The following is a 14,312-nucleotide window of genomic DNA, read 5'->3' as shown; positions in this document are numbered from 1 at the left end:
CTTCTCTGTCGATAACACCCTGTGCAAATATTTCCATGGGTTGTGCTGCCGCCGAGGGCCAGACACAGGAAGCTCCGAAGTAAAACAAGTCAGAGAGTGAGAGGAGTGAGCACAAGTGAGCGCCACGTCACCTCACTGGGTCACTGCCAGAGCAGCAACCTGCTGATATTCAAATACTGCATTCACATGTTATACCATACTATCACATTACAAACAACTCTGTTTAAAGTCATCTGGTGAGACCAACTATTAACTGATCTACTAACATCAAAGCCTGATATATCTTATTGACCCCCATTGATTAGTCACACTGTTGCACTGGGTAACATGTTCCTTCATCACCATGAACACACACACACACACACACCGTCCTGCTACCAGAAATACTCACTAGAATATCAAACGTGGATTCATCTACCACTGAAAATAGTCCCCAACAAAATGCATTATTTCCTCCTGTTCAAGTAACATTTGATAAAACCACAGTGAGCAGCTGTTTAAGGAATTTACTGAGACTTTTTTTTAAACATGTTTTTAAGGATTTATGTCTTCAGTGGGAACCAATCAGCTTGGAGCTGGGTGTAACAGACAGGAAATCAGGAAGTATTGAGAGACAGACTAACAGCAGTGGTTCCTAAACCCCTAAAATGAAACAATGTCTGTGATACACTTCCACGTACAGGTTGTATTCTGTCAGTTTATCAAAATAGTTTTTAGAGGCCTAAAGATAATAAAGAGATAAAATGATGGAGTAATTCATGAGGGGAAAAAAGCAACAATTATAGAACAGTCTGAAATATAAATTTTGTGTAGCAGACATATTTGTTTCTGCACTCCTGTGCTGTTAATCATCACACAACACCTCAGATTTATGTATCTTGTGACCTCTTGTGAAGGCTCAAACCCAAAAGAGAGGTTTAGAATTCTTCAACAACATCTGAATACAGTACTAACACGCTGTATGCACATTCAAAGAGTTATGGCTCACCGTTATTATTCCTTCTCTCCGTTCTGACCATGAAGAGATCCCTATCTGACACAGACGGAGGGTGAGCTTCACGGCCAGCATCACATGTGGCATGTGAGAACTGTATCAAGACGACCGACATACATGTAGTCAATCAAGCATTACATTCCTTCACTGAGAGCAGGACTGACTCCAGTCAAAAGACAATATGTGAATTGGCTGTTTATTCAACCAGCACTGTACAAAACATTTCTATTTACAGGGTTGACACAGTCAAAGCTCTTTCAATAATAAAATAGTTGTACACAAAACGGGAACAAACGGAATCCACACAGGAGCTCAGAACCTGCAGCTCCACAGTGAGGAGCTCCTTCACACTTCCTGCTCTCTCAATATATATATTTTACATCCTGTTTACACTCTTTTAGTGTACCACCTCTGCAGGATACATCAACAAATATCAGTAAGGGACACAATTTCCAAACTTTCTCCATCCATTCTATGCAGAACCCAAACTGATAAAGAGCTGGGATTTACTACATTATTTCCCCAAGTATTCATTTCCAGATCCAGACATGTGAAGGAGGAGGACACTGTTGAGGGATTGAGGGCATCACAGTCCCTTCAGTCTGTATGGATGGTGTCAGTCACTGTCCTCTGCATCTCCTCCTCCTCCTGTGTGGGCCTCAGCCTCCTCTCCATCGCTGTCTTTGTCCCAGTCTTTCATAGTGGCTCCCATCATGAAGTCGTCTCTGAGGACGCTCCAGGCGGGCTTCTCCTCTGCGGCCGCACCCTGCATGCACACACACACACATACACGAGACACACAGGGTCAGCAGCACATAGAAGCTATTTGAGATGTTAAGAGTGTGTAGTGACTGCTTTAGGTTCAGCTGTGTTACTGAGTTCTTCTAGCTCTGCTTACATGTCTCATCAACACTTTCTAAAAAGGCAACAGTGACACCGTGTGAGCACTGAGTGAAATCACACTCTGTGAGGCGGTGCCATGTTTGACAGTCACACTAAAACAGCCAATATTGTTTTTTCTCTTCCTGCTTTGCTGTGTGAGATCTAGAGCTACAACTCATTTTATTGATTAATCTGTCAATTATTTTTTTGATTAAAATCGATTCTTTGTTTGGTTTATAAAATGTCAGAAAATGTTGAAACGTGTCAAATGCTGTTTCCAATAGTTGGTGTCCTCAAATATCTTCTGTCCCCAAAAAATATTCACTTTACTGTCAAAGAGGACCAAAGTAACATAATATAATATAACAAAATATTGACATTTCAGAAGCTGGAAGCAGAGAATTTGGACTTTTTTTTCTCTAAAAAATGATTCCAAACAATTAATCAATTATGAAAATAGTTGGCTTAATTGACTATTTGTTGCAGCTCTAGTGAGATCATTGAAGACATGAAGACATGTGCCTGATTCATTAAAAAGCAACGACACTGAAGCACTAGCACATTATCTATATATATAAATATATATAGCCAGTCCACAGCTAGACAACATCAAACACCACAAAGGCTCTTCATGTTAAAAAATATCAAGAGTGCATCTATCAGGCTGTTCACAAGTCTAACGGCTTCTGGAATCAAATCAAATGTCCTTCAGTTTGTTTTACACACAGTTGATCAATAAGACATTTGACGACACATCAGCTTCCATCAGTCATAGAGGATCATCTTATCTTCTCTCTTCAGTATGAAGCTGTACGAGGGATCTTTGTTTTTTGCCAGTGGTTTAGAGCTGATGTCAACACCTTGCAATCAGACGAAGGAATGTAAACCAGCAAATAAATGAAAAAGTTTTATTTACACTAAAGAGGAATAAAACATCAGTATTCTCTGAATCTACTCCAAAGGAATTTAGTTTACGTAGGCAGTACAGACGCCACTGACCCCCTCTTCACAATAACATCTGGATTTTCACTAAACCTCAACCTCTAATGTAAAAACGCTCCCTGCAAGACAAAGCCCAGGTTTCAGCTGCTCTAACTGCTTTGTTTGCAACGTTTTTTTACTTTCCTGATGAGATGATGTCTTGTTGCTCGTGTACAGAACTAACACTGCCATCTGCTCTATAATCTTTGTTGCTGAGGTTGTCCGCTCTCATGTTCTGGATAAGGATCCAACATGATAGCTCCAACAAGTACAGATGGATGTGAGAAGTTTTCATTTCAAGTAAAGAACAAGAAAAGAAAAGTAAAATTCTTTTGCTGTTGTTTGCTGACGCAGTCTCAGGAAGTCTGCAGAGGGGCAGCTTCCAGAAGCTGGCCAATCAGAACAGAGTGGGCTCATCATGAGGGGGATCTGTTTCAGACAGAGGCTGAACTGAGGGGCTGCATGAAGGGCTGGTAGAAGATAAATAAGGCAACGATATTCCTGTAGAGCCCCGGAATATAAATATAGACCTGCAAATATGCATGATACGTTCAAAAAAGTGATATGATATGAGTGAAAGTTGAACAGAGAGATTCTGACGCAAAATAATCAGTGACATTGTTTGAGAGAGAAAGAGGGACATAACAGTGAGTGCTCATTGTATTTACTGCCAAATGAGCCTTCATGTTAGATTATTATTCATTTCTTCTTTTGGTGAATCATATGATCTCCTCTTGGCCGGTAACAAATGTTCCGAGCACTGGTGGAGCATCATGGGGTGTTAGGCCTGGGCTCTCCGGGGGGTCAGCTTGTGAAAGGTTTTTGTTGGCATACCTCAGTGTAACAATGGTTGTTTAATTAATCATTGATTTAATATACCACCCCCAGAGCACGCTAAGTGAGCCAAATCAAACACACCCAACCATCAGCAGCCTACAGGTGCAATCACAAGTGTCAAACTGAATGAAAAAGCACCCAATGCATTCGTCCAAAATGTCACAAGAATGGTGCTCAAAAGAATTTCAAAAATTGAAGAAATTGGATTTTTTTTTTTTTTGCTTGTTGTGCTTCGTGGTGGTGGACCTGTAGAAAGGTCTACCCTGACTTTCTACTGTTTATGACAATTCCTATCACAGTGTTGTGACTGTCAGGTGCTCATTTTCCAGCTAAAATGTATTCAGACTATTTGAGGATCGCAATGGACAGGTTGACCATCCACTGAAAACAAAAGAGCTAAGAAGTTGGACCTATCAGTCAGAATGTGGAGGAGTTGAGGGAGTGAAAGGCTGGCAGAATGACATTCAGATAGGTGTGGAGGCTACAGTAGAGTCTTGTTTCCTGCTCACTGATGGGTTGCGATGATATGATCGTTTTGTGTGTGTTTACATTGTACATTTTTATAGCGTCAGAATCTCTCTGTTCAACTTTCACTCATATCATATCACTTTTTTAACGGATCATGCATATTTGCAGGTCTATATTTATATTCCGGGGCTCTACAGGAATATCGTTGCCTTATTTATCTTCTACCAGCCCCTCAGTTCAGCCTCTGTCTGAAACAGATCCCCCCCTCATGATGAGCCCACTCTGTTCTGATTGGCCAGCTTCTGGAAGCTGCCCCTCTGCTGCAGACTGGGCTGCACCAGCTGTGGTGTTCATATTGCTTATACATCTCCATGTATGTATGAGTATTCTGTCTTGGTGATGCTCTATTCTGCTGTTGGTTATTGAAGCTATTTCTGTATTTATGCATGTTGCACCTGCCACAGAGTCCAAAGCCTCATTATTTCATTCATTGTCGGTCAGTTTGTTAGTATTGTGCTCTCTTCTGAGTAATTAGAAGGCTGGAAAGTGCCCATCTACAGACACAGGATTATAGTTTGGTTTGGACACATGACCGTTAGTGTGGAGTTGCATTCTTCCACTACTGGTTCGGAGGCTGGTACTGGTAAAAGGACTGGGGGGGGATTGGGAACCCCTGCTGTGCTGGTAGTTTGTTTGTACACTCAACGCTCCAGTGGATCCTTCTGACTCTGAAAAGGTTTTTAGTGGAATTCTATGAGATTTTTAATATCGAAAACCAAAAAAAAAGAATTCTTGAACTTACGGTGTCCTTTTCAGTCTTGACGGTGACTCCGCTGCTTCCTTCCGTCCTCCTCAGGACGTCGATGAAGTCCTTCTTGGAGACAGAGGAAAGGATCTTGGCCTTCTTCCTCTCTGAGCCTCCGACTTCCTTCACCTTGTCATCGATTGTTTTCTGGTGCTTCCTCACGGCGTTGAACAGCTGCACCACTCCTCTGAGCGGAGAAATACAAACTGGGATCAGGAATCGCACTCGTTTCTAGATGTTTAACGGAGCTTCGTGGGACAAAGACACACACATACCTGGTAGCGATTCTCTGAAGAGCTCTTTCAGTCTCACGGTCCTTCACCAGATCAGGTTTCTCTCTGCACATCATCTCCCATGCTCTTTTCTTGTCAAACTGTTGTACACAGACACGAGCACATTCTCACATTCAACTCCAACAGATGTACCAGATGTTGCAGTAGATCTGCAATGATTACTCCATTGACAGAAATTAAATCAGCAACTATTTCGATAATTAAGTGATAGTTTTTGTCATTTTTTTAAGCCAATGCCAAAACACACGGGGGGAGCAACAGTGACTGAATAAAAATGATTGTTACAATGTTTGTAACTGTTAAATGTTTTGTTCCCTGAATCCCTGAAATTTGATATCAGCCACTGGTTTTGACAGGAGGGACTTTATTTTGAAAAGCACACAGTTATAGAAGTGGATATTCTACTACCATGGTTCCCAATGTGCGGGTCGAGACCCTCCTCAAGGGGTTCCAAGATAGATGTGATGGGTAACAAGGTGATGGAAAAGAAAAATATATATTAAAATTTCCTCTGGCCTCCAACAGTGTTTGGATGAACTACACAGCTCATTACCTGTGACTGCTTTGTTTTCAGAGATCACAAGAACAAAGGTTGGGAACCACTGGTTCAGGGCTGCAACTAACAATCATTTTCATTATTGATTCATCTGTTGATTTTTTCTCCTCAAATGTCTTGTTTTGTCGCGACCAACAGTCCACAACCCAAAGATATTCACTTGACTGTAATAGAGGACTAAAGAAACTAGAAAATATTCACATTTAAGACACTAGAACCAGAGAATGCGGAATGAAAATTTTCTTTGTAAAAAATGACTAACCAATGAATCAATTATTAAAATAGTTGGCCATTACTTTAATAGTTGGCAACCAATCAGTTAAATGGTAAATGGACTGTACTTTTATAGCACCATTCTAGTCTTCCGACCACTCAAAGCGATTTTACACTACAAGTCACATTCAGCCATTCACACACATTCACACACAGATGGCACAGCCATCAGGAGCAATTCGGGGTTAAGTATTTTGCCCAAGGACACATCGACATGCGGACTGGAGGAGCCGAGAATCGAACCACCGATTTTCCGATTAGTGGACGACCCACTCTACCTCCTGAGTCACAGCCGCCCCGTTAATCGACTAATCGTTGCAATTCTGCACTGGTTGAGGATCACTTGTGTGCCAAATTTACTGGTGGATTTTAGTGATTCAGAAGAAGTGTATTACATATCTGCAAACATTTATGTTTGAACAATTTGAACTCGTTACTGTAAGTGCAACAAAACCTTTGTGAGTAGAAGCCAATAAGTACTAGTAAACATGTAGAAAAGCAATATTTTCAACTGCCTTGCCTGACATGTCCCATCCACCACTGGTATGTTTTACACAACCACAGTGCACCACAGCAAAAGCTGTCTGTATGTAGCGTTTATCTGAGTTTGCCATGTATCTTAACATTAGGCAAATTCTTGTAAACTGAACTGCTGGCTGAGATAAACCAGCCCCTCCTCTGTCTACCAGCAGCACCTGCAGCAGTGAATCACATCAGCAGCAGAGGACAGGATGAAGGACAGGATGAAGGACTGGCTGCACAGAGAGCAGCTGTGTACACATGCTGTACAGTACCAGAAACTGGCTGTGATAATGAAAAGGTAAAAAACATAAAATCAGGGGATTAATGGGAGTAATTTCCAATCGGGAGCACAGCAGGAGAAAGTGTTAAAAATAGGGAGACTCCAGCATAAATCAGGAGTGTTGGCAGGTATGGTATTACTATCAAGAGTCCTTCACTGTGTTTATTACCTGTTTCTTTCTCTCCTGCTGCTCCTCTCTTTCCTTCTCCTTTATCTTGTCCAGCTCTTTGTTCTTCACCAGGATGCTGGTTTTGCTTTCTGGGGTTTTCTTCCCCAGAATCTTGGCCATGGCCTCTGCCCATCCAGCGTTGGCGTTGCTGTCGTCACCATCTTCCTCCTCACCCGCATCTTCATCCTCTGCCTCCTCTCCGTCACTCCCTCCATCACCATCTGTGCCATCTTCTCCTGCATCATCCCACATTTCACTGTTGCTCCCTCCTTCACAGTCACTCTGCCCACTGTTGTCCTCTGAGTCTTCTCCTGAGTCACACAGAGAAGCACGTTCATTCACTGGGCCAACTGCTGTCTCACACTGACATTATGGGACTGATATCACTGCCATGCTTCAACAGGACTATGGTATTACCAACATTAGACAAAAGACTAACGTCAATTCACATGAAAAGTTAGAAGTAAGGTTACCACTTTTTAAGGAATGAAAACTTACGTAGCAAACACAACATTATAAGTCATCTTTTCTGAGCATATCGACAATTAAAGATGGTTAAATCGACGGGTTTTCACATTTTAAAGATGTAATCATATCTAACCAGTCCTGATATATGTAATACAGCTGACGATTTTTGCCATATGAACGCTAAGTGTGTTCCTGTTGCTTTTACATGTACTTAAAACTTAGCTAACATTGCTACATTGGTTTCTAGCTCATACAGCATTAAATGCAGCGAGAAACAGCTAGCTTACAGCTCCGAGCCGAAAAAATGATTTTTTATCAGGCGTAACAACGAATTCACGATACCTAATTCAGCAGAAGTCTGCACATGTGTCCTCAACACAGCTGCCATCGTGGAGTAACAATGAAATAGTTCCGCAAAGTGCAACTACAGTGAACGTTCCGGGCACAACTTCCGCTAAATAACGGAAGTCGGCCAAGATGCATTGTAAATGTGTAATTTCCGATGTTCTTTTTATAAGACACTTTGAAAAAATATTTATAAGCATAAAATAATTTAGTAGATGACGCATTAATGATGTTTATTGAAAAGCTGTTGCTGAGCCTGTTCACATGTTGCTCTTTCTCACAGATGAGGAAGTTAACCAAACATAACATTACCAACCCAAGCAGTTGGTTCTTTTCCTTTAAGTTGTTTCTCTTGTAAAGCCGAGAACCACTGTTTGAAAACACGTATGATAAATCTCACCTTTGCGTCGTATGGGCAGAAATATGTGTCACTAGAGACTGAATTTAAATAATTTATATTTGAATTTTAATTGCTGAACTTGAAAAAATGAATATGAATCACATAATTTGAAATTGAATTTATTAGTTCAGGATTGAGTTCAAATAAACTTGAAACTGAATGTCATATTATGAAATTGAATTAGTTTTCTCTGAAACTGTATTTGACACTTCCACATTCGGTTCTCACAATTCAAATTCAGTTTGTTGACACATCCGGTCGCTGAGGAGGAGCAATCCAGTGCAGATTCACAGAACTCCTTTTCACTACTGTAATGATTGTTTTCTCTCAACAATATCAACGACCAATAGGAGCTATATATTTTGAAAGCCTAAAGTGTTTTCTCTATTCTATATAAAAACTGTAGTTTCATGTCTTGCCATTTTGGAGAAAATTTAGTTTATTTGAATTTTGTGTCTGATCGGTAGCCATGGTAACATTTTGGCCTGAGGTGGGCTTCTGTTAATACTATGGTATGGTGCTCTTTTAGGGGTGATGTCAGTTTGTTTCTGGGAGGCAGAAAGAGCTGAAGCATCTTTTTGGATATCTGTCTCAGTGATTCTATAGATGACACATGTCTTCACAGTCTCACTGAGTGGTACCTTGGAACAAAGGAAGAATTTGGACTAATATCAGGCTTTGCTGAAGCCTGAGGGGTCTCTGGGATTTATCATCATATCAACACCAAACTGACTTTGTTATTATGCAGTACTGGTATTGGGGGAAGAGTTGGGGACCTTTTTGTAAAAAAAGTTACTGCTACCCATTAGTATAGCTGTGTCTATGGCTTTGTATAGCTGTGTCTGGGACCTGAAGGACTTCTGGGAGTTATGCTAGCCATCCGAATTACAGTAATGAATGCAACTGATGTGTTCCATGAACACTAATAAAGTCATCACTTTACCTGATTACAAAGATTTTTCAAATTGATTTATGCGTTTGATTTATAAATCTATCCTGAAAAAAATGATCTGCATGTGACAGAATCATGGTCAATTATAATTACTATGATAATAAATGTCTTTATAGCTCCAGAAAAATGTAAATGCTTAGAAATGTGCTTTTTCCAAAAATATCATCAGCTATTTATACATATGACTTATATATACCTTATGGGACTAATCATATGAATACATTTACATATTAAGTTACAGTTAATATAAAGGATGTAAAATGTGCATAATGTTTGCTTTGTAGGTCAACACAAGGCAGGACATACCTCAAAAATGTTGTCATGTGTAAGGATCTCTAAAACTACTTAACAGCCTGCTAACTACCCACTCTGTCTCTTGAGAGGTCCCCATCTGGAAGTGCAACACTAAGGAGTATCCCTTTAATTAAACAACTCAGTAACATGTAATGATACTTTTTAAGTTATAAGTCATGGATGTATGAGGCATAAAAACAGAAAGCAGATTTGGGGGCAGAGTTTGGTGGTATAATAAAATCAGGAGTTCATCTTTGAGATTAAGTGGTAAATATTTTGTGGGCCAGGCTCCTTTAAAACACTGGTCATATGTGAAATTTTAACTTCCACTTTCATTTTCAGCCTACTCATAACTTCTTACCAACTGAGTTTTTGTTTTACTTTTGAACTTGCTTACTGGTAGAGTGCAGACCAATAAAAAGCCACCGGAATGGGTAAGTTATTTAGCGAGGATATGGCAATGGAGAGACTTACTAAGATTAGATTTGTTGATAACAATTTAGATTACAGCCTGAAGTGTACGCTTTAATTCTTCTGTTTACAGTGTGATTTGTTGTACTCATGGTGTACAGTACATACCGCTACATACATGTAGGCACAAGGGAACATTACATATTTGTCAATAAAAATGTTGCTTTGTGTCTCCAGAGTTAATACTGGGAGTGCTGCTGAAGGTGACTGCTGCAAGCTTTGCACTGAACCTGGCAGCAGAGAAAGCAATGGAGGTGATAGCTGTGACCTGGTATCCTAAAGCTCATGGTCTTGTTAGAGTCATAGGTCTGGATGGACTGTCATCTCTCTTGGGGTGTTTTGGACTTTCCCTGGCCTTCCTGTCTGTAGCCTGTGGAATAGTGATGGGATCTGGTGCTGCTATGATGAAGCAGCAAACTCGACCTTTCTTGGAGACAGGCTGTGTAGGGCTAACTGCATTTATGGGATGTGGAATTGCAGGAGCACTCCTTGGATCAACCTCCATGACAATGATAACTCTGGGAGTAAGAGGTCTCTGTGTGATGGGCTTTGTCCTCAGCCTCACCTTATTCCTCATATATAAACAACAGCGGCAAGTAGCAGCTAATCCAATAAGAATTCTGACCTTTCTTGCTGTGACATTCATGACAATGCACCTTGGAGTCTTCTCAGGTCAGGTTATTGATCCTAATAAACTTGGAATATTTATTGTCATCATGATTTTGCTCCCAACAGGATTTCTGATGGGCTTCTTGGCTGATATAATAGCCTTCAGGAAGCCCAGTACATACATAACACTCAGCTTTGTTCTGCTGGTACTCTTGACAGGACTCCTCCTCGGACGAGGGATTGAAAATTATTCTAAAGAAGACCCATTTTTTAATGAAACTTTTTACACAGTCCAATCTTTGATGTACATGCTGGAGATGCTAACTGGACTGATTGGTGCTCTTTTAGGAGTGATGTCAGTTTGTTTCAGGGAGGCAGAAAGAGCTGAAGCGCTGTCTTTGTGGATATCTGTCCCTGCAGCTGTGATCCTATACACTCTAGATGTAGATGCCCAACATATACCTCTTCTCAGTCTCATTGAGTGGTGTTTTGGTACAGGAGGAGTATTTGGACTAATATCAGGCCTTGCTGGAGCTTCTGGGGTCTCTCTGGGACTTGTCGTCATGTCAACAGGAGAGCAGCTTTGGTCTTGTACAGCGGTGGTGTTTGGGGTTGTGTTCTTGGCTCTTCACAATGATTTATTCTCATTCAATAATATCGTCGTACCTCTGGCTGTGCCATTTGCCCAGGAGCTGCTGAAAAGTTCAGAGACTCCCATCGAACAAGTCAGTGGAAGCGAAGTGATTGTGTTACTGGAGGCTGCACTGAGTTTTGCAGTTCTTGGTGTGGTGATGATGGGAACCGCAGTGTTAGGGGCTGCTGGACTCCTTACAGCTGCTCTGGGTTCTGAAGGACTTTATGGAGTTACTATAGCAATCCTAATGGCAGTAATGAAGGCAATTAATGTGTCCTCAGGATGCTAATTATATCCTTTTGTTTTTCTATAACGTCTATTTATAACTTTTTCATAATCACCAGGATTTTACTTGTTTCAAAATATAGATTAATGTATGTTTTAATGGAGCAAAAACAACATTCTTTTATTTAGTGGTGATGTTGATTGATTTTGTTTTAATTATTGATATTTTTCCCACTACAGCTTCTAGTTCAGATCTTGTTACTCTTATGGACAAGAGTGACAATATTGTAGTAAATTATAATTTCTGTGTATCTCTGGAAAAGTGTGAATGCTTGGAAATGCACATTATCCGAAAATATCATTACTATACTACTAATAACACTATACTGCTAAAAAAAAAGCTAAAAAGCCATCTGTTCAGACAGACATTTGGGTAGCATGTGGTATTTTTATGTTTTAATTTGTCTGTTATGCCTGTTCTTCTTGTATATTTTATCTGGTGTCTTTGTTTTTATTTATTTTGATTGTATTAGATTTTATTTCTTTGACTGTGAAGCACTTTGTGACCGGTGTCTGTGAAAGGTGTTATATAAATAAACTTTGCTCACTTACTGTAAATTATAAGCATGATTTCCTATTATTGCAAAGTTTGAAGACAATTTCTATTAAAATCTAAAATAAATAAATAATGTGCACTCTGAATGCTTTCTGTATGAGTATGTAGTCCATGACCTTTTCAACTGAAACACCACTATCTCTGACAGCACTTCATAAGATAAATCACTCAGTATCTTCTGCAGTCTGCTCACAACCGGTGTAAGAGAGTGATTGACAGGATGGAGTCAATGAGAGAGGATGTAGACAGATAAGTAAAGGAATGCTGCCACACATGTGACACTGAATACCAGTGTGGTGCAGAGATTGTGGAGATTAGGACAGGATCACCTGGAGGGAGGATACAGAAAGGACAAACTGGTAGTGGGTGTGTCCTGTATGGGCAGCTGTCATAAAAACAGGAAAAAAGGAGGACTGCATTTCATGACACACATGTCCCTTTGGAGACAGTTCTGTAGAAAGCCTGATACAACTTCAGTGGAAGAGGATTCCTCAGTTTGCTATCCATCTCAGCAATATGGGACAGACTAAACTGGGTAAAGACATCCCCACTTACCAAATCTGCATCTACATTTATCTCTGAGTTAATGACTGATGTGTAATGTCTTGCTTTGATTGTCCTTAACAAAAGACAGTTAGCAGTGTAAAAGTGTTTCTTTTGTCATTATGCTTTGGGTGCTTTCATGTCCTTTATGTCTTTTACTGATGTTATGGTGTTAGAATAATAGCATGAAAATGATTCCTACCTTATTCTATTGTTTCTCGTTCCCTTGTTCAGCCCTTACAGCCAGAGTTTGACGTCATTAAGTGTTGGAGTCACATGCAGAATGTGAACAGATAGAAATCATGCAGCGTGGTCTCTGCTAGTTAAACCTGGTCAACCGGTCTGTTGAGAGTCTCTGGCTGCAGGCAATGCATGTCATGCGTGACAAACACGTGGTGACTTTACTCACTCACAAATCTCTACCAAAAGGCATTCAAGTAATTAAGTAGTACATTTGAATTGAATGAATAAGAATTTTGCTATTCTGCATCATTTAATGCATTAAAGACTCAACCTTTATCCAGTCTTTGAAGGGTTTTACATTTCATATATTATCGTGTGAGCAACCACTCAAAATCAAATCAAGAAATCAAGAAAATCAATACATCTTTATTTGTCAAACACATTTTTTGTACAATGTGTAGTAAAATGCTAGATTGCCATGGTCCAAGATTGTGTAATAGCGTGTAAAATCACAGTCTAAGTGTCCAGACATGGTAATGCCATCTTCTTCTACTCCTGCTAATGACGTAAAACACACACACACACAGAAAAATATTATTAAGGACATAATAAGTACAGGCTACCATTAAACAAAAGAACATGCAACATCATTTTAAATGGTTAAACAGTTTTGTTCTTGTCATTTTTTTAGGAGCTCGGAGCCCTGTATTGGAGGCCGCTGTAGGGTTTGCACTGGGAGCAGTGGGAGGCTGCATTCTTGGAGCCACAGAGGACCCAGTGGACAAGACCTTGTCTGTGATGACCTCATCTGGTCTACTGAAGCCAGTGATAGAGGAAGTCAGGATGGTGGGTGCTCTGGGATTGGGGACTCTTATTGGAACCACAGCACTGACCACAGCGATGACCTCTGTAGTAGCTGGTGTGATTCTGGCAGCAGCAGTAGCTTCAGTGTTTGTGGCCACGAGGAGCTGCGGAATGTCCCACACTGACTCTGCTGGCTTGTGGGCATCAGCAGGATTGGCTGGAGCTTTCGGGACAACACTCAGCGGAGCCACACTTGGGGTCGCTATTGAATGGATTGTGAAGAATTACGGCATGGTGGGCCTTTTGTGGGCACTGGGCATTTTCACTGTGCTCAAACCACCCCTGCACTTTGTATTTAAGCTCCTCTGGAAGCAGGGAGAGGCCTGTTGCACGCTGGGATCTGCAGATTGGGTCAGGGAGAGGGAACAGATTGAGATTACAGAGTTGCAGCAGAGACAGAGAGTGGCTGTGCAGATAGAGCAGAAGATCCTGACACTGGAGAAGGGAGGGAACACCAGCGGGAAGGAGCACATGACGACGTGGGTTGCTGAGCGAAGGCAGAGAGAGGAAATAGAGAAGAAGAAGACAGAGAGTGAAGAGGCACAGATGGAGCAAAGAACCATCCAAGACTGGATCAACACAGTGGTGGTCAAACATGTGGACTTCTTGGCTTTCTCAGGGATCCCTATGACAGTGGTTGCCATTGTA

At 40.8% G+C, this 14,312-nt stretch overlaps 1 protein-coding gene across 2 annotated transcripts; it reads right to left on the bottom strand.

Annotated features, from left to right (window-relative positions):
• Nucleotides 1-1,176: 1,176 nt before the first annotated feature.
• On the bottom strand, nt 1,177-7,977 carry rrp15 (ribosomal RNA processing 15 homolog). 2 transcript variants are annotated; one of them, XM_042422677.1, is made up of 5 exons: nt 7,871-7,977; nt 7,061-7,371; nt 5,243-5,340; nt 4,965-5,154; nt 1,177-1,760 (listed from the first exon to the last, which is right to left on the bottom strand). In XM_042422677.1, exons 1-5 carry the CDS (start codon nt 7,914-7,916, stop codon nt 1,611-1,613), a joined length of 795 nt encoding a protein of 264 aa, XP_042278611.1. In that variant the 5' UTR covers nt 7,917-7,977; the 3' UTR covers nt 1,177-1,610. The 2 variants fall into 2 exon arrangements, with proteins under 2 accessions (XP_042278611.1, XP_042278612.1); XM_042422678.1 differs by lacking the exon at nt 7,871-7,977 and adding an exon at nt 7,559-7,665.
• Nucleotides 7,978-14,312: the final 6,335 nt, after the last annotated feature.

The sequence above is a fragment of the Thunnus maccoyii genome, chromosome 10 (assembly GCF_910596095.1).
Source record: "Thunnus maccoyii chromosome 10, fThuMac1.1, whole genome shotgun sequence".
Classification (NCBI taxonomy): Eukaryota; Metazoa; Chordata; class Actinopteri; order Scombriformes; family Scombridae; genus Thunnus; species Thunnus maccoyii.
The sequence above is the reverse complement of the archived record's forward strand: the minus strand, read 5'-3'. Positions and strand labels throughout refer to the sequence as shown.

Coding starts and splice junctions, on each gene's coding strand:
- rrp15 (XM_042422677.1), bottom strand. CDS start 7,916: ATGGCAGCTGTGTTGAGGACACATGTGCAGACTTCTGCTGAATTAG. Junction 5,341..7,060: donor AGCAGGAGAGAAAGAAACAG/GTAATAAACACA, acceptor TGTGTACAACAG/TTTGACAAGAAAAGAGCATG. Junction 1,761..4,964: donor TCAAGACTGAAAAGGACACC/GTAAGTTCAAGA, acceptor GTGTGCATGCAG/GGTGCGGCCGCAGAGGAGAA.